General features: G+C 36.6%; 1 protein-coding gene across 3 annotated transcripts in view; it reads right to left on the reverse strand.

The window, feature by feature from the left end:
• Window positions 1-16,729: 16,729 nt before the first annotated feature.
• LOC122807296 (collagen alpha-1(VII) chain-like) overlaps window positions 16,730-23,901 on the reverse strand; it is a gene marked incomplete at its 5' end in the record, with an annotated part of 1,562,855 nt that continues 1,555,683 nt past the window's right edge. For all 3 annotated transcript variants that reach the window (XM_044078425.1, XM_044078422.1, XM_044078423.1), the window contains 1 exon segment: window positions 16,730-16,946. In XM_044078425.1, the coding sequence (XP_043934360.1) occupies window positions 16,921-16,946 (26 nt within the window).

The raw sequence follows: 23,901 nt of genomic DNA on the forward strand, positions 1-23,901 counted from the left end.
GAACACCAAGTATTACAGGAAGTCGAGGAGATAGGTCATTATGCCAGACAACTGATTGTTGGCGGTGAGTTAGATAGCTGTGGAATCAATCAGTAGCTGATTGGGAAAAGGCTAGGTTAGTGAGAACAGAGATTTGTAGTTTGTGTGAGACCATGTCAAAAGCCTTGGATAGATCCAGAAATATAGCAGAGGAGAACAGGCCATTATTTTTGTGATGAAGGATAGCATTAGTGAAAGAGAGAAAGGTGGTAGTAGTGCTGTGGTATAGCCTGAAACCATGATGGGTGCTGGAGAGGAGGTTATTAGCTAAGAGGTAGTCTAAGACTTGAGAATGGATGTATTTCTCAAGTATCTTGGAAAGTGGAGAAAGGATGGCTATGGGGCAGTAATTGGAAAGTTCAGTGTTGGAGCCACCTTTATGGAGGGGTATGATGTGGGATATTTTCCACAGTGTGGTGACATAGCTTTCTGATAAGGAGCAATTAATTAAGATAGAAACTGGATAAGCTAGGGCTTCTGCTGCTATTTTTAGGTATTCAGAGGGGAGATTGTCAGATGCAAGTTTTGTAGACAAGTTTCAATAGACTTTTTTTATATAGGAGGTAGGCACTGATGAAAAAGAAAAGATTGTAGGCAAAGTATTTGGTTTTGATGTAGGAAGGGTGGGTAGAGGGTTGTGTTGTTTAGTCAAAGACAGAATAGTTTCAGTAAAGTGTTTATTGAATGAGTCAGCAATACTGCTGGAGGAAGGGGGAGTGGTAGGTTGGGGGAGGGGTGCCTACTTTACCTGGGTGGGGAATGGAGTTTATTATGGACCAGAACTGCTTAGGGTTGTGATGGGAGGAGTTTAGGGAAAACTGATAACATTGGATTTTATCTTCTATTTGCTTTTTGACCTTGTTGCGCAATTCTAGGAATAACTGTCTAGTGGAGGGTTTTTTTGTAAAGCGCCAGTGCTCCCAGGCCTTATCTCTCATTTTCATTTGTGCCCTGGTGCTTTTTTGAAGCCAAGGGAAGTACTGTGTTTTGATTCTGGCATTTCTTATGGGGGCATGTGTGTTTAGGATGTTTAGGAAGGTGGTACTGAAGAAGTGGACGGCTTCATCCAGATTGAAGTACTTTAGTAGTGTCCAATCACATTTTTGAAGGGATGAGATAAAGGCGAGGGGGTTAAAGTTTACCGTATTTCAGATTTGCCTATAGATAAATGGCAATTCCCAGATCTGCTTGGAGTTAGTGCAGAATGGCACAAAATACACTGAACCAACCGATATATCCAACATCCTGGCAGACAGGTTCAGTGCAAACTTCACCCCCCTCTCACCCCCAAAAGGGCCCATAACCATACCAGAAGAATGTAGTGCCCCTGAAATTACAGACACTCAGGTTAAAACAGCCCTCTCCAAAGCCAAAAACACAGCATCAATGGAACCGAACAGTGTCCCAGGCTGCGTCCTTCATGAGCTCAAAGATGAACTAACCCCTCACCTAAACACACTGTTCAAACTCAGCCTCTCCACAGGCTACGTCCCCATAGAGTGGTGCACAGCAACAGTTATTCCGCTCCACAAAGGTGGAGCCACAACAGATCCCGGGAACTATCGCCCCATAAGCCTGACTAGCTTGGTCTGCAAGGCTATGGAGTGCATCAGCATGGATCTCATTAACAGAGACATTGGGAACCTCCAAACACTGGACCCTACCCAGTTTGGCTTTTTTAAGGGCAGATCATGCCTCCTAAACCTGGTAGACTTCTTTGAGACAGTTACCAGGGCTACAGATGAGGGGAAAAGTGGTCCACACAGCCTACCTAGACCTTGCAAAGGCCTTTGACACCATTCCCCATTCTGGTATTATAGACAAGCTCATCAGCCTGAACATAAATCCCTATGTCAAAAGATGGGTTGCCAACTAGCTCACGGACAGAGCCCACATGGTAAGAATTGCGGGAGCTAGGTCTGACTCTAAACTTGTTACAAGTGGCATTCCCCAGGGCTCAGTCCTAGGACCCCTCCTGTTTGGCATATACTTCTCAGAGGTACAGGCAAGCACAGAAGCACTATGGCTGACCAAGATAGCAGACAACTGCAAACTAGTGGCTATAACTGACTTTCCGGCTGACACAGACATCCTCCAAAAGGGTCCCACTGAGACAGACACCTGGTGTCAAAACCATGGCCTCAAGCTAAATGCCAAAAAGTGCATAGTCATCCCCTTTGGAAAAAACAAAGTACGCACAAATTACCACATAGGTGATAGCCCCCTAAATATGGAAGACAAAATAAGGGATCTGGGGACCCAAGAAGTAATCTCTCCTTTGATAATCACATTGCCAAAGTGGTTAGAAAATCCTTCTGTGTGGCCTACCTAATCACAAAAGGGTTTGCACCCGATCAAAAGAGGTCATTGTGCCCCTCTACGCATCACTCATCAGACCCATCATAGAGTACAATGCCCCATTTGGGATATATCTTACAAGACACCTGCAACAGCTGGAAAGACCACAGAAGTACCTCACCAAGAGGATCACTGGCCTCAAACAAATGCCCTGTGCAGCTCGGCTGAAGAAACTCCAGCTGTACATGGTTGCATACTGCCTAGTCAGAGGTGATCTCTGCCTGACATACAAGGCCATGTCCAACCCAGAATTGATGGACATGCTCCACCTAAAGAAAACCATATCCCCTCGAGCCACACGCTCTAGGGATCTAAACCTCACCACAACAATAAATAGGACATGCTGTGGGGATAGACTCCTGTCCCAGAGACTTACCATGCTTTGGAACAAGATTCCAATCTACATTAGGCAGAGCTCCTCACTGACATTCTTCAAGAGAAACCTTGACATGTGGATGGGAAACAGGAAGTTTACCTCGGGGATCACTTCAGTGGCTTTGCTGGACAGAGGAACAGGGAACTAATCTAAGAGGGTGGAAAAAGCCAACACATTCCAACTAGGCTTATAAATGCCTTTGGGCAGATAGCCTAGTACCTACCTATGAACCTATGAACGTATAATGAGTTTAGCACAATTTAAGTGGTGTCTCAGAAGGAATGTTGGAGTGTGGCCACTGAGGCTGTCTGGTAGACAGCCAACTAAGTATGAGTGAGGGTCTTTATTGACTAATATCCAGTTGAGTGTAGTATGCAGAGTCTAAAGATTGAAATAAATTTCCTTATATGGTAGGTTTTATTAACCAGATGAAAGGATTGTTACATATTTTTAATTTATCATATTTAATAAACTTAAGAATTTAGTATAATCTGCTTCTGAATGGTTTTCCATTGACTAGTCTAAGTCAAGTCTATCCAGAGTATAACAGAGTTAAAATTTGCAGCGATAGAATAAGATTCTACATCTAGGAAGCAAATACCACTGAGCTCCCATAATGTTATATGATTTCTATAAGCAATTCTCAGTTGTTTTAGGATGCCATGAGAATGCAGTTAACATGTTCACATTTTCTTTAATTTTTTTTGTCAGGTATTGAATGCAATATATATAATCTTGGATAATATAATCATTTTAATAAGTGCTAAACCTATCCTCAAAAGTATAAAAGACATGAATTCCACTTTTTATAAGAAGTAACACTTCTTCAATTATTTTTTCAGAATTATTAACAATCTTATTCACATCTTGATACATTTTTATTCAAACCATTTTAGTTCTTTTACTTCCCAATAATAGTTATGTATATCTTTAAACTTACTATCTAGGAACTGATTTACTACTAAAGCTTCAGTATTGTTATTATTCAATTTCAACAGGATTATTTCTTGAAACTTTTCAATGTCTTCATCTATTTCTTTGACTGAACAATTTAAATCTGCTATAGTTAGTATAATATCATCTTCAAAAAGCTGTATTTCCTTGTTACTTGAAACTCCATTATTTTTCATTCCTTCTTATAGTATTAGCTAAGGGGTTGATAACTAATGCAAATAGTAGAGGGGACAAGAGACACCCTTGCTTTGTGCCTTTGTTTAAAGCGAATCCTTGAGAAATCTAAGATCCGGTTTTAACATATGCTCTGGAGTCTCTATACATTTTTAAATATTCCAATAAATTGTTCTGGAAATGCAAACACTTCTAAAGTTTTAAACAAGTAGTTCCAATTTACAGAATCAAAAGCTTTATTGATATCTAAGCTAATTAGGGCCAAACTCTTGTTCATTCCTTTTGCTAAATCTGAAATAGTTACTAGCTTTTTATATGTTACTCTATTGACTATAAATCCTATTTGATCTTTATTATTTAATTTACTGTATCTCTTAGTCTTGTACCAAAGATAGAAGTAAATATCTTATAGTCTACATTTAGTAATGAAAAAGATCTATATGAGAAAACTAACTTATTATCCTTTCCTTGTTTAAGTATAGGTAAGATTACAAAAAATTTCCATGAGGAAGGAATTATTTTGTCACTTTGAATGTTCCTGAAAGTATCAGTCAATAATAATTCTAAAATATTTAACAGAAGCAGACTATATAATTCCAGACTTAAACCATATAACATTGAAGCTTTGCCATTTATCCTTTGTTTAAGCTTCTTTAACTTCTATTAGGTAATAGGCTTATTTAACAGAGATATTTTTTGGTTGTTAAGTTTATTAGTAACATTTTTTCTTGAAATACTTGTCAGTTTTGTAATTATGAGGATTATGTTATCTTAAGATCCCCATGGATTTTTTTAAATAATAAGCATTTCTCTATGTCTGAAGTAAGCTTGCTAATGTGAGGATTTCAGATATTATTGATTTTTGCCTTTTTGCTTAACATCTTACTTCTATTAGCTAATGTATGTAGATTTTTTGAAGTCATCACATAAATGTGCAAATTTTATTTTTTTTCTAAAGCTATCTCCATGCTATGCATTAAAACTGCTTGATATTTTGCCATTAATTTTTTTAATTACTTCAGTATTATCTAACTTCTCTGTTTGTTGTTCAGATCTCAGTTTGTGTAGTTCATCTTAAATTTCTAACAACTCTTTATCCCACTCTTTCATTTTATTACTAACCCATCTTCTCATTTTATGTTTAATATGCATTTTTAAGGAGTCCCATAATATGACTTTATTAACCTGACCATTATCAATAAAAGATAAAACATTATTGATTTGTTCCTTAAGGTAACTCTTAAATTCTTTTAATTTCATCATATGCACTGGAATTCTATGAATAATTTGAAATGTCCTTATATCCATTAACATCTTAATGCTTAGTGCATTATGAGCAGATAAATGACAAGGAATAGTTTTAACATTATTTACTTTATTAAGTAAATCATAGCAGCATAAATCCTATCAATTCTAGTTTGTGTCCCATGTACATAAGAATAATATGTGAAGAACAATGACTCATCTTCTGCTTTCACTATTTAATCAACTCAATTATTATTACAAATCCATCTGTTTAGTGCTTTAGCTGATGTCAGAGTTTTAGCTTTCTTCTGTTCACTTGTACCTTGCAGTTAAAATCCCATGCTAAAATTAAACTACCCTTCTAATGACTTTGTAATAAGTTTAAGTGATATTTAGCCACTCCTGCACCTATTTCAGGGATCCAGTAAAATTAGCTACTGCATACAGTTTGCCATTATATTTAATTATTATAAATGCATAGATTTCTTTGGGATCATTAATGGATTCCATGACCTTAGGCATTACAGTAGAGTTTTTCCAAAGTATAGCAGTTCCTATACTATTTTTGTTAAAAGAAACAGATTATAGCATTTAGTAACCTAGGTTATTTAAATATTGTATATCTTTATCTATCAAGTGAGTCTCTTGCAAGAATGTCTCCTCTATTTAATTTTAGATGTGTCATTAATGATTTCCTTTTGTTGATGTTATTTAATCCATTTGTCTTGCGTTTTTCGGCTTTTCCCGGTTAGGGGTCGCCACAGCAGAACTCCGGTCTGATAATGATTGGTAGTTGATGTTTACATGCCAAGTTACCAGCCCTGATGCACAACCTTCAATGAAGGTATGCCCATTCACGCATGTCTCCACACAGAAGATGCTCTAGCTGATAATCGAACTGGACATCATCTTACTGTAAGGCAACAACGCTACCACAGCACCATTTGTATTAATGAATACTAGGTTAAAACTATCCATACTGTATATTTAAAAAGATTTTTTTTAAAAGATAACATGATACATTATCCACCATATTAATTTAATTGTATGCAATACTCTAATGCACTCCTCCAACACAATCTTAACATTCTAAATTCATTTTAATTCTTCCTTTCTACAAACTAAAGTAACTAAAACTCATAAATAACAAAAACAAAAACAAGTCTACAACTGTAAATGTATATATATATATATATATATATATATATATATATATATATATATATATATATATATATTACTAATAAAACACAACCTACCATGGATACCAAAGTCCCTAGTTTGCTATCAAATAGACAAACTACTACACTATCGCTCTACCTACCAATACCTAAAAATGCATAAAAAATAGCTAAAAGCTACTGTGACTTACAAATAATTAAATATTATATATAAATTAATAATAATAAGAAACGTTATATATTTTTTATTTACAAACTATCCCATCACTACATAAAAGTTGTATAATTCTCTTCTATTAATCAAAAATATTAAGTAATCCAACAAATAATGTACTATATATATATATATATATATATATATATATATATATATATATATATAAAATACTACTATAATTTATCCATTAAATATTCCTAAATTGTTTGCTTATTCAACAATATTATAACTATTTTTAAATAAATAAGTAGAACAGTGTGAGAAATGAACAGAAAAATATATCTATATATTTACAGATTAACTTAATCTTATCATACTAAAGTATTGTACTAAAGGAAAATCAATGTGCATATATATTTATCATGTTAAAAGATATATACATATTTTATAGAGCTAATAAAAGGTCTGAGTTAATTTTAAAAGTACAAGTTTCTGTATCTTAAAATTGTGTAACACTCAATATGATTAATATCAAAATATTTAAAAATTCTTTAGCTTATTAAACCATTTAATAAAAAATATGTACATTACTGAGGTCAGACAGAATGGCTTGCTGTTTCTATGGAGTAAAAAAAAATGCAGACTCTATTGTATTCAGAAGTTAGAACATGCTTAATTCAAATCCCATTCTCCCTTTCTGGGTTCATGCACATTGAAAAATCTACTTTAATTTCTATCAAAATAGATGTACTGATTCAACAATAAAACACTCAAATTTCAGCTCTGACTTATGAAATGAGTTATTTCAGGTAGTCTTAGTGAATCTAATAGCATACAATATGCAACAACTTTCAAAATTCACATGACCAAGATTCAAATTTCAGCTTTTAGGATTTTTTTCAAATATTTTATATGATTTTCCATATAAATGATATGACATCTTGTGCATTCACATTTCTGCCAGAAGCAGGTATACTGTATGTGATACATATCTTTCATATAAGCAGTTTATTTAAATAGATTTTTATGTAATTTGCTCACTAATAGTCTACTTTATTCTATATAACTTATATTTCTAAAATCTCCCGTCAAACATCAGTTCTCTATTACAGATTACAGTATGCATGTATATTACTTAATTTACTGATGCTGCTCTTTTATTAATCTTACATAGTAGATATTTCATTCCTTGAGTATTTGCATATTATTTATATGTTTACTCTTCTTATTAATTTTAGTATTACAAGCAACCTTGACTATATATAAAATAATTCCTGCTTGTTTAATTTGAATGTGCGTTTTTAGCCATTGTGAACTGTTGTTCTGATCTAAGCTTCACATCTTGACATTAGAATTTGATTACAGCATGAGAAAATGATAACACAGAGCAGACAGCAGCATAGCTCTCAACCAATCAGGGACAAATTTCAACAGAATCAGGACAAATCCACAAATAATCAGGGACAATCAGGGACATTTTTAAAATATAAGTACTATTAACTTGAGAAATTGACAGAATAAGAGAATGTGAATTAATATACAGTTTCTGAAGTAAAAGAAGTCTATAGCTCTAACAACTGTCATTTATTAAGTACAATTCACCACCTTTTGTCCAAAATTCACCAGTTGTAGGAGGGATTAATAGGGTGAGGGACATAGCTAAAATCTGAGTCAAAATCAGGGATGCTCCTGAAAATCAGGGACAGTTGAGAGGTATGGACAGCAGCTGTTAATTTATAGGTTCATAGGTTCATAGGTTCATACTAGGCTATCTGCCCGAGGGCATTTACAAGCCTAGCCCATAGTTTTGTGGCTTACGCCACCCCTTTAGTATGGGGAACTATACCCATTATTTTGCTGTGCCTCTGTTGAGCAGTGACACTGAGGTAATCCCTGGGGTATATCTGCGATCTCCCATCCATTGGTCAAGATTTCTCTTGAACAAGGCCAGTGAGGTGCTCTGCCTCACATATACCGGGATTTTATTCCACAGCATAGGGAGTCTTTGGGTGATGAATCTATCCCTCCAGCACGTCCTATTAATAGCCGTGTCGAGGTTTAAGTCTCCGCCCTTGTGGCTCTGATGGATCTAGATTTTTGAGGTGAAGCATATTCATCAAATCTGGGTTTGACATGGCCTTGTATGTTAGGCAAAGGTCACCTCTGAGCAGCGGTGGCGACTGAATAGAGCTGGAGTTCTTTCAGTCGGGCAGCATAGGACAGATGTTTGAGACCCTTTATCCTTTTGGTGAGGAACTTTTGTGGCTTCTCCAGCTGCTGCAAGTGTCGGGTCAGATACATTCCGAATGGGGCATTGTACTCAATCATTGGTCTGATGAGTGATGAGTATAGGGAGACTATGACCTCCCTTGATCTAGATGAGAATCCCTTCATGATAAGGTGGGCAATGTAGAAGGTCTTCCTAACTACTTTAGCTACATGGGTGTCGAATGACAGACTACTATCAACCTGGGTCCCCAGGTCCCTGATAACTTCTTCTGTACTCAGTGGATTGCCACCTATTTGGTAGCTAGGGGTAACCTTGTTTTTCCCGAAGGGTATGACTATGCATTTTTGGCATTTAACTTTAGGCCATGGCTCTGGCACCAGTTATCCGTTTCTGTGAGACCCTTCTGAAGGATATCTGTGTCAGATGTGTTTTCTACTATGGCGCCCAGTTTGCAGTCATCTGCAAACTTTGTCAGCCATAACCCTCCTGTGTTTGCTTGTACTTGGAAAAGTAGATGCCAAACAAGAGTGGGCCCAGGACTGAGCCCTGTGGTACACCACTTGTGACAGGCTTTGAGTCTGACATGGCGCCAGCAACTCTGACCCTGTGGGTTCTGTCACTCAGCCAGTTTGCAACCCATCTTGTGATGTATGGGTTAACATTTAAGCTGATGAGTTTTTCAATGATACCCGAGTGGGGTATTGTATCAAAGGCCTTCGCCAGATCGAGGTAGGCTGTATGGACTGCCTTTCCTCATCAATGGCTTTGGTGACTGTTTCAAAAAGTCAACCAAGTTTAGAAGGCATGATCTGCCTTTGACAAAGCCAAACTGGGATGGATCCAAAGTCTGCAAATTCCCTATGTCTTTATTTATGAGGTCCATTATGATCCTCTCCATGGCTTTGCAGATAAGGCTTGTCAAGCTAATGGGCGGTAATTTCCAGGGTCGGTGGAGGCACCGCCTTTGTGAAATGGGACCACAGTTGCAGTGCGCCATTCCTGGGTACGTATCCAGAGGTAAGACTATGATTAAACAGCTGTCCTAGCTGTGGGTTTAATTCCTCGTTGAGTTCGTGGAGCACACAGCCGGGGACACCATCAGGTCCCATGGATGCTGTGTTTTTGCTTTGGAGAGAGCAGTTCTCACTTGGGCGTTGGAGATGTTTGGGGGCTGCAATCGCTTGGTATAGATATCTCTCCTTTGGGGGGAGAAGTTTGCACTGAACCTGTCAGCCAGTATGTTGGCAATGTCTGTAGGATCAGTAATCTTCACATCATTTTGAACTAGTTCTGAGCATATCTGGGAGTTTCCTCCCAGGTTTCTAACATAGCTAAAGAAGGCCTTATGATTGTCTTTTGAGTCTTTAGCTATTTTTCTTTCAAAATTTGCTTTGGATGATTTTATGAGAGCTCTTAGTTTTTACTTATAGTGATCAAGGGTGTCTTACCTTTTAAGGATTTTGCTCTATCTTGTAGTAGCTTCCTCCTTTTGTTGTAGAGTTTGTTTATGGCTGGGGTCCACCAGAGTGGACGCTTGCCTTTGGTACAAAGAGTCTTTGTTTTGCTTGGGATTGCCTTATCCATGCAGTCCTGCAGGTGCTGGTAGAAGGCATTTGTAAGTGATTCAGCGGCTTGAGTACTGTTTTCCGTCGGCTCGGGGCCTTAAAGGAGACCACACTAGTCTTTAGAAGTGTGAAGTCGGCTTTCGAGAAGTTCTTTACTGTGGTCTTTTTTATTTCAGGTGGGGTGGGATGAGGACCTCCAGCGAGATTAGTTTGTGATCTGATCTCACCAGTGAGGGGTATACTTCGGTGTTGAACATTGTGCTCCCATGTTCGTGATGATGAGATCAAGTATGTTTTCTCCTCTTGTGGGGATGGTGACTAGTTGTTCCATGGCATTTGCGTTTATGAATTCCAGGAACTTTTGGGCTAGGGTGTTTGGGCTTGAGTAGTGTTCCCAGTCTATATTAGGGTAATTGAAGTCACCTAGTATGATGGTGTTTGGTGATACATTTATCCTCTAGTGTTTTCAGGAAGGCCATGTGAGGTTCCTGAGTTTGTGAGGGTGGCCTGTAACATGCTACAATTTGCAGAGCAGTCTTGCCTATGGTTAATTGCACCTGGATGGTCTCCGATGCATCGTGCGTTGCCACCAGTCTTGAGGTGTGGGTGTCTTTGATGAATATGGATACCCCCTCCTTTCTTGGTATTGTCCGGATTTTGGGGCCGAACGCATGATAAGAGGTAAAACCTGATAGTGCTGGGGTGCTCTCAGGAGCCTTGAACCAGGTTTCTGTCACTGCACAGACATCGATGTTCTCCATACTGAGAAGGGCCTCAAGTGCGTGCATTTTGAGATTTAGACTTCTGGCATTGAGCAGCATTACCCTTAGTTTTTTCCTTTTTTGTGTTCTAGGGTGGTAGGTTTAGAATTTGAGCCTTGCCTAAAAAGGCACTATGGGTGTGGCAAGAGCCTTTGCCAATATCCGAATCCCAGGGTGACAGGTGCAAGCCGCCTCGAAGCAGCGTGGCTTGTCCAGCATGTCATCCCAGGCAGACAGACATTGGATCCCCTTTGAATGACACCAGAGTTTAAGCCAATTGTTAAAGCTGATCATCTTATCTCTGTATTGTGGCATCATTCTTGGTGAAGGTAGGATACTGCTCAAGGTCAGGGTCATACCTGCCTGGGCTACATAATCAGAGAGCTCCTCAATGTCTCTTTTCATGTAGTCCAAGGAGGTACGTCTCAGGTCGCTTTACACCAGCGTGGACAATGACTGAGTCATATTTGTACCTGCTGTTGAGAGACCTGAGTGCTTGCGTTATGTGGCGGATTCTAGCGCCCGACAGGCAGCTTACTGTGACCTTCTCCTTACTCAGTCTGGTGAGCGGACGTCAGTGTGTCTGACTATGGAGTCACCAATGACTAGTGTGTCTGGCATTGTGTTTGGCCTTAAGGGCTGTGACTGTTTGACACTCTGACTGTGAGGTCTATGTGTTGCAGGTGTTGTGTTCTGAGGTGGTGGTTGTTTGGGTGTCTGCTTTGGTGGCCTCTGCTGTTTTGGTAGATTTTTGATCAGAGCCTTGAGTATGTCTTTGTGTGTTTATGTGTATGATTTGAGGATGTGATGGTACTATGTGAGACTGGGTCTATAGTGTGTGTGGTAACCTTCTCCTCCTGACTGGTCTTGCCAGTGCTATGTTGAGAGAGCTCAGCCTCCAGTTTGGCCGTATAGTTGCATCTCTCGCATGTATTTGTGTTTTGTGGGAGGAGGAGAGGGTTGTTCTGTGTACATGAGGCAATTGTAACATTGCCTCAATATTCCCAGGTTCACCAGCTGAGCAGGAGAGGACACTAGCAACTGATCCTCGACATGCTAGAAGGACTAGACAAAAAACTTTAAAAGAGATTCCGGGGACGTGAGTGACCGAGAAATGGGGTTTGCCTTTTGGGGTGCTATCTATAAGAGTGCCGTATCAAGGTAATAAGTACTGTAGGAGCAAGTGCTAGGTTTAACAGATAGAGAAAAGTCTACTTGGAGTCAAGTAGAGATGATCTTTTAGGTATTAGAGAAAGTGCTAGTAACAGGGATGCTTAAAGGTAAGATTGAAAAGAATGCACTCTGCAGTGTGCACTAGAGAAGTTAGATATGAAAGTAGGTAACTTGAGTTTTACCTGTTTAAAAAGTTAAGGTTTAGTGGAGAGTTACTATTTTTAAAACAGCAAGATGGACTGAAAGGGTGGTTACTTTTGTATTTTGGTACTATGAAATACTGTAGGATGGCCAATAAATTTAAATAATTGAAGGGTGGGATTTCAAAAGTGATGGTTTTGTGATTACTCACATAAGCCAGTGAAAGTAGAGAGAAATGAGATATATGGTCAGATTAACATAAGAGGCGGGCAACTAGAAAGACAGTGGTATTTAACAAGACAACTTAAATGGGTGGGAGGGAGGGGAAAAATTCTGCCTGACTCAGAACAGAGAGAGCTGTGGTCTCTTTTGAAGTTTTAATATGCTGTTAAACAGAATGCAAGCAAAACACAAGGTAAAGAAAACAAACTACAGTATTCAAAATATAGAAAGGCAATACAGAAATACAAAAAATAACAGCAAACTAACCTTTCCTTCACAGCAAAGTGTAGCAGAGTCTGGATGAGCCTTTCCAATTTCCAATATAAGTTACTCATTCTTCTTAATTCTTTTAAACTGTTCTAATCAGTAACAAACATTTAACTTTACTTCTTTCCGTTAATATGTACAGTTAGAGTTAATAACACTACAATATAAGCTATTAACATTCAGCAAAATGTAAGCAAATTATATGTTAGCAACAGCTCTGTATAAAACATCACTACAGGCCATTGTTTTACCAATTTTCATTTCTAAATATTTAAAAAAAGACAGTATTTTGAGTAGATTTCTCACATATATATATATATATATATATATATATATATATATATATACACACACACACACACACACACACACACACATATACATACATATATATATATATATATATATTTGAAAAAAGAAAAAAGTTCCTTCATGTTTTCACAGATATCAGTGATGAACTTTGACCTAGACTTTCTTCAAAACATCTCAAGGAGCAGTTGGAAAGTAAGGCAAACATTAATCAAGCATTTTCACACAACTGGGACAGTATTTTGTTCTTGAGCTTTTTTAAGTGTTAGTTGCTTCATACATGACCATTGAAAGGAATGTGTTACACAGGAACAAGGAAAACAAAGTCACCAGCACTTAATGCTTCTAATTAGCTACTTACATATGCCATCCATACTATTACTTGCATATGACATTTAGTTAACCCAGTAAGGAACAGACTAAGCACACACATAAAATTCTTAACTTATTAACATTAATCTTGATTAAGATTGAAAGCTATTCTCACAGACACTGGCTAATATACAATGTATGTACTGTACCTGTGTACTATGTATGTATTCTACCTATGTTCCAAATTTCAACTGTACACCACAAATATATTAAGTACCTTTATTTTTAAATATTTTTTGTTTGTTCTCTCCACTGTAACTGTTGATGTGCTGCATACCACTGTAAAAACATGTCTTTTGTAATTTGTGTGTATACTGATCATGTCAAAATATATCTGTAATTTTTCTATGTGGAGCTTTTCTCCCCGGGCCTCTGCTGAAAAAGGGCCTTTTTGGCTCAGTCAGACACCCCCGATTAACAAATGCAAAATAAAATAAAATAAATAAATTAACTTATTAAAGTTACCAATTCTATTGCTTATAATTTAATGACATTCTCTTACAGTGTTTAACATTTAGAAATACATTATATGAATTTAATTAAATGAAATATATTAAGTCTTTCACTGTAAATATACATTATATAAGTTTAAATGAAATATATTAAATCTTTCACTGTAAATATAGTGAAACAATAAAACTAATAATTTATATTCCTTTTCATGAAAAATGTTTTAGCTTAAAATATATAATTGCATATGTTTTGAAGATTGAAGTCCAATAGAAACATTTTACTTAAAAGTAAAGCTATTGTTTCAGGAAACAAAAGTCCTGGAATCAGAGAATAAAAGTCACTTATTTTTAAGCTTTTTTAATTTTAGAAACAGTTTTACAGGAATTTGGCTCACTCTGTCTCTAGAGGGATATACTGTTCCAATCCATTTCTTTGGTTATATGAGGATTGGTTATATTAAGGATTTTATTTTTGTTAAGAAAAGTTGATGCCTCCTCCAGCAAGACAAATATTTTAGTTCCTTCAGGAAAAAAATGATTTTTTCAGAAAACATCAAAGTGGCCTTTATATTGTTCTTTTCATGTTCCTTAATCAGTGGTATGCATGATTTTCTTTTACTCATTACTTTACTGAAATAATCATTGTCAAATCTGACTACATGTTCACCTATTTTAATAGGTGGGCTGCACCATGCTGATTTTAATATTTGATCTTTTTTCTAAACAGGACATAAACTTAACTATAATTGAGAATGGTGGTTTCCTTCATTGAAGTGCTTTCATGGAGCTATGTGCCCTTTCAATTCCAAAAGATATAGTTCAGGTAGATTTAATGTTTTATATAGCCAGGTTGTTAAGAAGTTTAGTATTTTGTTTCCCTCATACTTTTTCAGGTACACCATAAATTCTAATGTTATTTTATCTCAGTCTATTTTCTAATCATAAACTTTATCAGCCAGTTACTTTGTCTTAAAAGAAATTCAGTCTGAGACTCATCTTCATTTATTCTCCCTTCATGATCATTTAAAGCTTCTTAGATACTGCTGATTTGTGCACTTTGTTGTTTTATAAGAATTTCTTGAATGTTCTTTCTGGGCTGTTCTTTAAAACTTTCTATTCTGGCATCCAGTTTATCCATTTTAAGTAATATATCATGTATGCTAGACATTATTGACTGAATATATATTTTTTAAAACAAGAATCCTGAGTACCATTTCTTGAACGGCTCATGTTGAAGTCTCTTCAAGCAGTTGAAATTCTGACAGGAATATTACAGCTTTTGAAGAACTGGAAACTATAAATCTTTCCTTTGACTATTAGTGAATAAAATTAGCTAAAAGGTATCTCCAATTTTTTATTTTTTATTGTATTTTCTGTCAGAGATAAATTAAGACGTTTCTAAGAGGGAAGGACAACTAAAGATTCATTATTAAGAAAGCTAGTCTGTATTACTATAGGCTAAACAGTGAACTGAGAATTACTATTTAAGAAAGATCAGTTGAACTAACAATTTCATTTATGAATTTATGAATAAGGTACTGGCTGAGATTCAAAGACAGTGGAAGGACCAGACTGGCACATATGGAAATACAAGGTCAAAATTGTGCAGTACAGAATTTACAGGATGAAGGATCATGCATAATGTGTATGTCTAAGAAAAACAAACAAAAAGCTTCACAACTGATGATGTGAAGCCACTTTACTAATTCAATTAATTGCTTTCATTTCAATAAAGACTTCTTCAGAACTTTTTTGATCTTGGGCCATTAAGAAGAATTCTTTACTGAGACAAAAACATTTTGGATTTTTTTTCTTTTTTTAGTTAACACTTTGGTTGTGTAAGTACTCTTTAGTAATTTATATATCTGTTTAAATATCAAAATGCAGTTACAGCATATTATGCAGTTTTGTGTAGCTCTAGGATTGACTCTTATATTTGATGTTAGTGAATTATTTAAAGTACTGCTCAGAAGCAGACTATTACAGTGCACGACAGTGAGAGCACTGTACTAGCAGATTACTGCACTGCAAAGCTTTGAAATTGCTGCACTATCTGATCATGGTGCACACTGAAATTTAATGACACATGTTTGAATAGTTACAACCCTGTACCATCAGGACAACTGTGTGCTTGAGTTGTTTCTGGACTACATTGGCCCTGGATTGCTATATTTTCAGCCTCATAAAGCTTTTACCTGGCATGATGTACATATATAGTATGTACAATCAATAGTACAATCCTTTGTTTGGCAGTCCTTTCTGAATAAGTACATTGCTGGGTAAGTAACCTGAGTTGACAGATGTGTTACAAGGGATCATGGAATCCTGGCCAATAGGTGTACCATAATACAAAGAGAGAAAAAAAAACTTTACAACAGAAATATCTCTATCTATCAACATGTAAATACTATTTCTGAAACATTTGCACTTTTTGTTGACTTACCTCCATGATTCCTTTAGAACTACTTTATAAAATTAGACATGGGTAGAATCATGTTGAGCACATGCCATTGTGGTGTCATTACACATGACCACTGTATGTAATTATCCTTGGAAATATGAAGAGATAATGTTTAGCAAAATACTGGCTTAAAACAAACAACTGAAAGACAGGGATAATATAAACATTTTCTTTTATTTGATAAAAAGGATCACCTTAATTTAAAAATATAATACAAAAACATAAAAAATAGCACCATTTTCCTGCTGTAAACCATCATGCACTATTACTGTAAAAATGTGAGATATGATTAATTTCTCATGTAGAAATCTGAAACACTGAATATCTTCTTTTATGTGCAGTTTGTGTCTGGGGCAGTAGTATTAGTGTCTTTATCCGAGAGTGTATAGAATCCCTTTGCATTTGTCCCTCTGTAATGAACCTCACATGATCTGTTAATAATTACAGCAATTTAATTCCATTTGGCTCCCTGTTTTGTGCATTTCAGCTTCCATGTTTTGGATCTGGTTCTGCAAAGACAAAAACAAAGAAAGTAATAACACACTGAACTTTTTAAGATGTACGATTTTCAGTAGTGCACGTACTTCATCTCACACAGGTATACAGAAGGCCATCATACCATGGTACAAAGTTTACAATCCATGCCAATTTTAGTCATTTTTTCAACTCATTCACTCCACAGGAGCTCATCAGTGCTGGCTGTTAACTTCCTCGAAAAATAATGGTGTTTCCTGAGATGTTTTTTCAGAAAATTCTTTAAAAAAACATACCTAACTCGAATACTCATACCATATTAGCCATACAAAAAATCTAAACATGAAACTTGCTCAGCACATAAAGACCTTCACAATGGCACTTGTGTGACATTACATCTCCTAATTCTGATTTTATATTTAGAAAAGATGTTACATTTTATGTACATTTTTCTATATATTTAAAATAAGTAATAATCTCTCAGAAACCATACTTCTAGACACCTAGTATATGCATCAGAGTTGTCCATCTGAATATCAACTTCAGAAAGAGACCTTATTCAGCATTATGTCAGGCTTATGTAATAAAATACAACTACAAATATGAAAAATCATATTTCATTACTTTCATATGCTTATTGCCATGGGAGACAATCAAACATGTTTAAAGTTCATTTACCAGCAGATGGGACTTGGCAGATGCATGCAAGTCATGTGGATATCTGAGGTGGCACTTGGTTTATTGTTATGCATTGCCTGTAAAGGTTACTCTGTGTTAACAAGCTAATGTGGCTACATACGGTTAATGACGAGGAGATTTGAATTACTAGCAGTGAAAGGGGAGTAGGGAGGGTACACCTTGCATTATTTAATTAAACTGCTCTATTTCCATATACCTACCATGTCTTCTTTTGGTGGTACAACTCTAATCAAAACTATGTTATTCTATTTTACATTTGTTAACTGGGTAGGTGTTCTGATCCCTGGACCCTTTTCAGCCATAACTTGAGACAAGTTGGCAAGAGACAAACAAGAATTAGAATAAAATGATTAATAATCATAAAATAAAAACTGAGTCAGAGAAGAGACAATAAAGCTCAATTTTAATGGCAGGGATTACACAGAATAAAATCATAATAAACATGATGATTATGTGGAAAGGTATCATGTCTCTTATTATTGTTCAGCAAACCTTTGCCTAAATACTATTCAACTTTCAGCAAAAGAATAGTGTCAAGAAGGAATGCTATTATGTATGGCAATAACTGCCTCAAAATGTGGATGACATTTTAGTTTACATCTAGATGGTGAGGTTAAGTTACTCATTTTGGTTAGAGGGGAAGAGTGACTCTGTCATTCTACAGCATTTCTAACATTTATTTTTATACATTTCATGGATGTGGTGACATTGGCACATGAAAAAGAGAGAAGGAAAGGATGTATTCGAGCACTGTATTTGAAGTTTTGTATTTGTTCTGAAGAAGGCAATAGTTTATTACTGACAAAAGCGCTTAACTGAATAAATAGTTCTATATTTAAGTTCCCGCTGTGGTCCGTCTCTCTCCTTCTCTCTTTTTTGTGTTCTAGTTTGTGTTTTGGTTTTGCTTTAAAAGGATGTGGTAACATTGTTTTCTTACTACCAAACACGGCAAATACATTGAAATGTGCTTCGTTTGTCAGAGAAATAATGGCAGGGAATAATATAAAAGGAAACAAATTCAACATGATAATGATGAGCATGTGACTGGAAAATGATATTTACTGGAAGATGGTATCACTGAGTGAATTTTACTTTGAGTAGGAGTATGTGTGTTTTTTCAAGTAAGTGTGCCATTGTAAGTGTCTATGTGTGTAGATGAGATAAGACAGTAGTATTGTAATAATACTGTCTTCTCTCTCTACCATACACATACACTTACTCATAAATCTAATTGTCACTTCAGACCCCTTTCAAGTAAGTGATTCAGTACTCCCATTCTGGAATCTGCCCATCTTGCTTACCTGTAAATACACTGCAACTAGGAGAGAGAGAGAGAGAGAGAAGAAGGTGGGGCGAGAATGTGAACTTGTTTTTCAAACAGTATACCACTTCTGCAGTCACTCCAAACAGGCCTTAGACATATATGTTAAAAAATCTGGATGCTTCTCGCCTGCCAGTATGAAAGAAGAAGATAATAATAAGGTCCTCAAAAATTGCACATTACAGGATTAAACAGACAATGAGAAATGCACTCAGAATAACATGATTCCACCATATGCTTAAGGCCATGAGACGAGCAAAAACAAACGATTCAAAATAAGTACCCTTCAGAGGAAGTTCTTATAAAATAAAAGCAGGGATTAAGCAAAAGAAGAATCGTCAAATTTTGTTTTCACATCCTCTTGATTTCCACCGATTTTAAACCCATTATAGCTTGTTTCTAAATATTTCTGTCCTTCATAATTGCTCATACCTGGAAATACACAGGTGTAACTCTTCTGCAGGATGGTCTTTCTTTGGAAGAAATCCACTGGCTTAATTAGAAGTATGGCTCACCACATACAAGATGTGGAAAGAAGCCAAGCCAGAATCTGTCACACTGTGGCTCATTGCGTGTGTGCTGTAACTCCTAGCATTTTGACTGATGTGCTGAGGGTGGGCATGCACACTGACACTGAAGAGGTGCGCTGTCATCTCCGTAGTGATTCTACCTCCAATGCCATGCCTCCCTGTAACTTGCTGATGCCTCCTGTCACCAATCCTTGGTCTCTGCAATATACTCTGATATCAGGTACACCGATCATACTCCTGCACCCTATCCTCAGAGACATAAGTATGCATAAGCTCTTTATTTCTCTTGCATCCTTTGCTAGGCAAACCCAGGTTATCTGAGTCACTGCAGGGCTCTATCCCTCTGTCCCATGGACCTGATACAGACAATGGTTAAAAAGTCTTACAACAGCTTGGAACTGTTTGAGGTCAGTGGTGGTCCTGACCAAAGGAGGCAAAGCATCCTAGGTTTTAGAATCCAAGATCACAAAAAGCATGATCAGTTTTCTTGACCTTGTGAGTCCTAGAGAAGTGGCGTTTCACTAGAGTATGATATGAGAGTGTGCGTCTGTGTTTGGGGGGCATACATCATTTTCAGTTTGAGTGCCAAAGAGGGAGGGCAGTGTATTCTTATAGCCTAAATAGAAAGTACAGATAATAGGGCTGAAGCATTTCATAGCTGAAAGCCAGATAGCTCTTAGAAGGGTGTGACAATGATGCTCCATTTTAGGTGATAAAATAGTAACTATAAATTCTTTTGGAAAGTATCTATCGATACTGTAGTGTTTTAGAGGAGGTGCTGGCTTCTATGGCAAAGAATATTTGAGCTGGTCCATAAGAAAATCCTTCTGTATGGGAGATCTGACTTCAAAGGTGAATAACCAAGACAATTTAAAACATCAGAACACTAATTGGTGAATTTTACCTTTATTATGACTAAGGTGAAATTCCACAGCAAGAAAATGATTTGGACATATTTCCAGGCCTTACAACATTTCAGTTTCTTTCCACAGAAGCATTAAATAAATTCCAGTAAAAAGAAAAATGCCTGAAAGTTGCAAAGGTTCCAAAATGCATGTTCTGTTTTGTCTATTTCAAGATTAGATGTTCCCTTTCAAGCCATTTTAAGCAGGTTGAACAAGTTAGCAGCAACTATTTTATAATTTTGTGAGAGACTGAGAACCTGTAACTGATCAAATTATCAGAATAAAGTACTGGCCTACTGGGATCAGAATAGGAGGTTTCAAATCTATAAATATGACAGATAATGAAAAAAACAGAAGAGTACCAAACGCAGAGCAATATAGCACTCAGTGGTGGCTGGAGAAGGAACAGCAGAACCATTCTTTACTTGAAATGATATTTTAACATGATAACTTGAAGACCAGTTAAGAAGTCTAAAACTAAACCTCAGAGCCTTCATATGGATCAGGTGTTTCCAGATTACTTAAATTGAAGGCTTTGGTCAAATCAATAAACAAAGCGTAACTTATAAAGTTAGCTTTTGTACTAAAGATATTGACATCTGACAATGACCAAAGAACAGCAGGTGTATTTCTGTTCAGGGTACAACCACGTTGAAATCAATACAGCAAACCTAATTAGTAATATGTGGGAAAACTATTATATCAACTAAATTTGGTAATGAGGGAAGCAGAGAGACTGGTCTGAAGTTAGAGGTAGAGACAGGAAGAGGTACATTTAGAAGAGAAATAACGGCAATTTTTCACGCAGCAGGCAAAGACAGCTGAAAGAAATATCTGAGAATATAGTTTAAAGGGGCCAGGGGTACAGACTAGGAGAGAAAGAAATTTAAGTCACTTTCATAAAATGAAAATGAATAAAAAAGTTACTTACTAGTGGTCTATGGGACAAAGACAGATAGGTATGCTATGCTGTCTCAAAATGTGCAAACTTTAAACACAAAAGCTTGTACATTTCATTGTGAAACCTGTTTCATTGAGAACATATAAGCTGTAAACTTATGTATTTGAGTAGAATAACAAACAAGTGCAAACTGTAAAAGTTAAAATAAATGTTTTTTCCTTGCTAACCCACATCTTCTTACCTATACATTCTCATTCCTAGCTTGCTCCAACTCAGAGAAAGAGGAATCATTGTTAGAACATGAAAAGTAGATTGCTTTTCTTTGCTATCTGTTGACCTCAGAGTAGTATTAATTTTTATACTGCAAGCCTGTATAAACCACAACAGCATGAAAGCAAAACATACTGTAGTATCTACAACCTCTCCATCATCTTAAATCTGCCATGAACAAGTTCTGAAGGCACTGTCTAAGCCTAATAACACATATATGGGGCCAGACAGCATACCAGATTGCCTACTGGTCAGCCTGAAACTTGATTTGTCAGACCCCCAGACACTATTCATTATTAGCCTCAACTCGCTTTGTGTTGGAAGAATGGATGAGAGTAACAGCCATTCCCTTGCACAATGGCGGGTCTTCAATGGACTCAGGTAATTATAGACTTAGAAACCTGACCAATCTCATCTGTAAGGCTATGGAAAGGATTATCATCAGACTCTCGACCCAACCTAGTTCAGATTTGTCAAGGGCACTTAATCTGGTCGACTTCTTCAAAAATGTCACTGAGGCAATAGATGAGGGCATTCAGTGTACACTGTATATCTGAACCTCGCAAAGGAGTTTGACACTATCCTATACTCAGGCACTGTAGATAAACTCTCCCAGCCAAATGTTAACCTATGTGTAACTCATTATATACAAAACTGGCTCACAAATAGAACCCAGGAAGTAAAGGTGGGAGTATCTACCTCTTCCAGAAGAAATGTCACTATTAAAGTGCTTCAGGCATCTGTTCCTGGGACACTCCTCTTTGTCATTTATTTCTCAGAGATGAAAACTAATGTTAAGGATTTGTGGCTGACCACTCTGCAGATGACTGCAAACTTGGTACCATCATAAACTCCCCAGAGGACACTAGGATCTTACAAGAGGGTTGTCCTAAACAAATAGTTGGTGTCAAAATCATGGACTGCAACTAAATGATAAGAAATAAATAATCACATTCTTCAGCAAGCATAACTCCTCTTGTAACTATTGCATTGACAACACCCCCTGAAAAAATTGATCCCATAGGTAGAGATCTGGGAATGTATGCAGGCAATGAACTGTCCTTTGATCACCACATATCCATTATCGTAAAGAAGTATTTTTTCATTGCACAACTTATATATAAAATTATGGTGTCCAGATTCAGGGATGTAATTTTTCTACTGTACTTGGAACCAATTAGGCTAATCATTGAGTATAATGACCCTTTTGGTATGTACATGTACAATCATATGTCACACCTGGAATGACCATAATGCTTTCTCACTAAAAAAACAAGGGCTTAAATCATAAAGACTATGCAGACTGACTCAAAGCTTTTTCTCTCTTCACAGTATCATGTAGGCTATTGAGACCTAACCCTACTGCACATATGCAGCCTCAACAGACAGTGTACTGTCAGACCTATTATACATTTACAAGTCCAATGGTGTCATAGAGGTTCCTTGAGCAGGTGTTTAAGTCTTTTGCAAATTAATAACATGCTGGAGGGATAGGTATATATCACAGAAAACACCTCTTCTATGGAACCATCTTCAACTTCTTATAAAGCACACTACTACTTCTACTCCAGTTACATGTAATTTGGATGAATTGATGAGCAACTGCAAATTCACCCGTTTTAACACCAGTGACCCTCGTGGAAACGGAGACCATGTAATTACCCCAATTTATATTCATTCTGACCATCTTTGGATAGTTGTATTTCAAATATAAGAGCTAATAATTACCAAGGGAATTCAAGGCTAGATTTCTTAAGATTCTCACAGATCAATAGCCTAGAAGGTATCTGTAAACCTATGAAGCTATTAACTATGACATATTTAAATCAAAAACAATTCTAAAATGTTTGCAGGTTGTTCACAATATGACTTGGAGTCACACGAAAAGGAGAATATCTTGATTACTCACAGATAACATTAACCTTTTCCATCAGACTAAATATTTTACCCTCAAGGCTTGCTTGAGAGTTGTTCCTTAAAGCTTGTAGACACCATGGTATAATTCAAATCTTCCTATTAATTTTTAGCTCAGAAGCCAAAGATAGAGCATAAGAGACTGGACAATGAGATGGAACACATTACTAATCTTTTACTAACAAGCCCTATCTAAGAGTAAAGTACAGCAGATGTTTAGTGCCAAACTCTGAAACATTGTGATCAAATTCTGGCAAGGCGAAAACAGGACCAGAATTATCATCCCAAATCTACTTGCTTTAGCCTTGATAAAGACTTTTGATTGAGAGTAATGAGGTATGAAGGCAAATACAAATTCTACCAGGGCATGTAGCAACTGCCTAACAGATAATTCCAGTTCCTAAGTAAAGATAGAAGAAATGTATAATTCTGGGCTAATATGAATACACA

This window comes from Protopterus annectens, chromosome 7.part0 (genome assembly GCF_019279795.1).
Source record: "Protopterus annectens isolate FY-2018-M chromosome 7.part0, PAN1.0, whole genome shotgun sequence".
NCBI lineage: Eukaryota > Metazoa > Chordata > Ceratodontiformes > Protopteridae > Protopterus > Protopterus annectens.